This window comes from Condylura cristata, unplaced genomic scaffold, assembly GCF_000260355.1.
Source record: "Condylura cristata isolate star-nosed mole 26May11 unplaced genomic scaffold, ConCri1.0 scaffold00019, whole genome shotgun sequence".
Lineage (NCBI taxonomy): Eukaryota > Metazoa > Chordata > Mammalia > Eulipotyphla > Talpidae > Condylura > Condylura cristata.
The window spans coordinates 17994731-17996369 of record NW_004567120.1 but is presented as its reverse complement, the minus strand read 5'-3'; the positions used below and the strand labels follow the sequence as shown (position 1 = coordinate 17996369).

At 43.0% G+C, this 1639-nt stretch overlaps 1 protein-coding gene across 1 annotated transcript; it reads left to right on the top strand.

Moving 5' to 3' along the window:
• The first annotated feature begins 392 nt into the window (after nt 1-392).
• On the top strand, nt 393-689 carry LOC105853844 (60S ribosomal protein L36-like). Its single transcript, XM_012727067.1, has one exon. The coding sequence runs from the start codon at nt 393-395 to the stop codon at nt 687-689; it is 297 nt and encodes a 98-aa protein (XP_012582521.1).
• Nucleotides 690-1639: the final 950 nt, after the last annotated feature.

Genomic DNA, 1639 nt, shown 5'->3' with positions numbered 1-1639 from the left:
TGTAGAAAGGCGTGTTAGGTAAAACAATGGTTTGCTCTCTCATTGTCAAGCACAACATCAACCCCAAGGACTGGGAACTCCTCTCTGAGCAGAGCAGGGCTCACAGAAGCTCTGAGTTGCTCTCTAGTATATATATCTGCTTTCCCAGGGTCCAGAGCCCAGTCCTCTAAGCCTGAGCTATCTCCTTGTTCATAGAACCTTGGCACGTTTACTATGTTTCTAGCCCACAAATATTTTTCTGCATTTTTCAATCTTTATTCAACAGAGTTTATTGTAAGGACAGATTGGAGTGGGTTCCATGAGCTGCCAAATGCATATTGAATCAGAATAACCTCATCTTTAAGAATAATGACACTGGCTTTCATCACAACAGCTACTGAAAAGCAATAATCATGTCTCTGCACTACCCAATGGCTGTGGACACCAACAGAGGTCACAAGGTGACCAGTCACATGAGCAAGCCAAGCACAGCTTACCACGGGAAGCCCAAGTTCATATGGGACATGGTCCACGAGATATGTAGCTTTGCCCCATGTGAGCAGCATGCCATGAGCTGCTCATATCTTAAAGGACAAGTGGACACTCCAGTTCTTCAAGAAAAAGGTGGGGACACACACCTGCTCCAAGAGGAAGAAAGAGGAGCAAAGCAAGGTCTGGGCACCACAAAGTCTGCCACTAAGAAGAACTGAGCCTCCTACTCCCACCTTGCATATGCCAAATTTCTCCAGGAATCAAGGTTCTACAAGTGATCAACTGCTTGATTTGTATCTTTCTGAATCTTAATTTGCTCATCTGTAAAATGAGGACTTACAGGTGGCTGCACAACCAAATGAGATAATGGACATGAAATATTCCGTTCTGGGCCAGGTACATGGTAAGCACTCAAAAAGCATTAATATTTATCATTAATAATTCCTAGTATTATGGGCCTTGATTTTCCCAGTTGTAGAATGCAGCTTAATAGCACTATAGCTGCCACACACTATTGCTTTGCCATCCCACTTTGCCCCTTCCAGGCACAAAAATTACCCCCAGAATATTCTTGGAGCCAATAAGTTGAACACATGCTCTGCATTGTATACTTCACTTACGGTTTATGCCCAGTTCAAAAGGATAGGGAGAAATTACCAGCAAATCCAAGCACTGTATAGATTTCAGCATGACTGCAAATGCCTCAGGGAGTAAGGGGCTCTCAGCCTAGGGTGGACATCAAAGTCACCACTTTTTATTTTTAATTTCATTAAATATATTCTTTTAAAAGAATACCCCTCCCCCCCGCCATATCTCAATGTTCACACTTGCATTTACCGAAGAAGCAATCCTGTTGAAAAGGAATCTCCAGTGGGGAGACAGTTGGTCTCCTGTTTTGAAAAAAAAAAAAAAAAGCATATTTTGAAAAAGTTGTCCAACAGTGTCTGTTGAACACCTCTGCTCTGGGAAAGGGATAGGAAAGTAAGTTTGAGGGAAGACACCAGGGCCTCCCTTTTTAAAGAAATCCAGGAAGAGCAGGTTTAACCACTTTTGCCTCCCACACAAAATGGTTATGTAGAAACATGCCCTGCACCCACTGGCGAGAGTGTGTTGTTTTTTTCCTCCCAGCCTTTATCTTGAAGGACTTCTCTCCAAGAGTTATACAAGC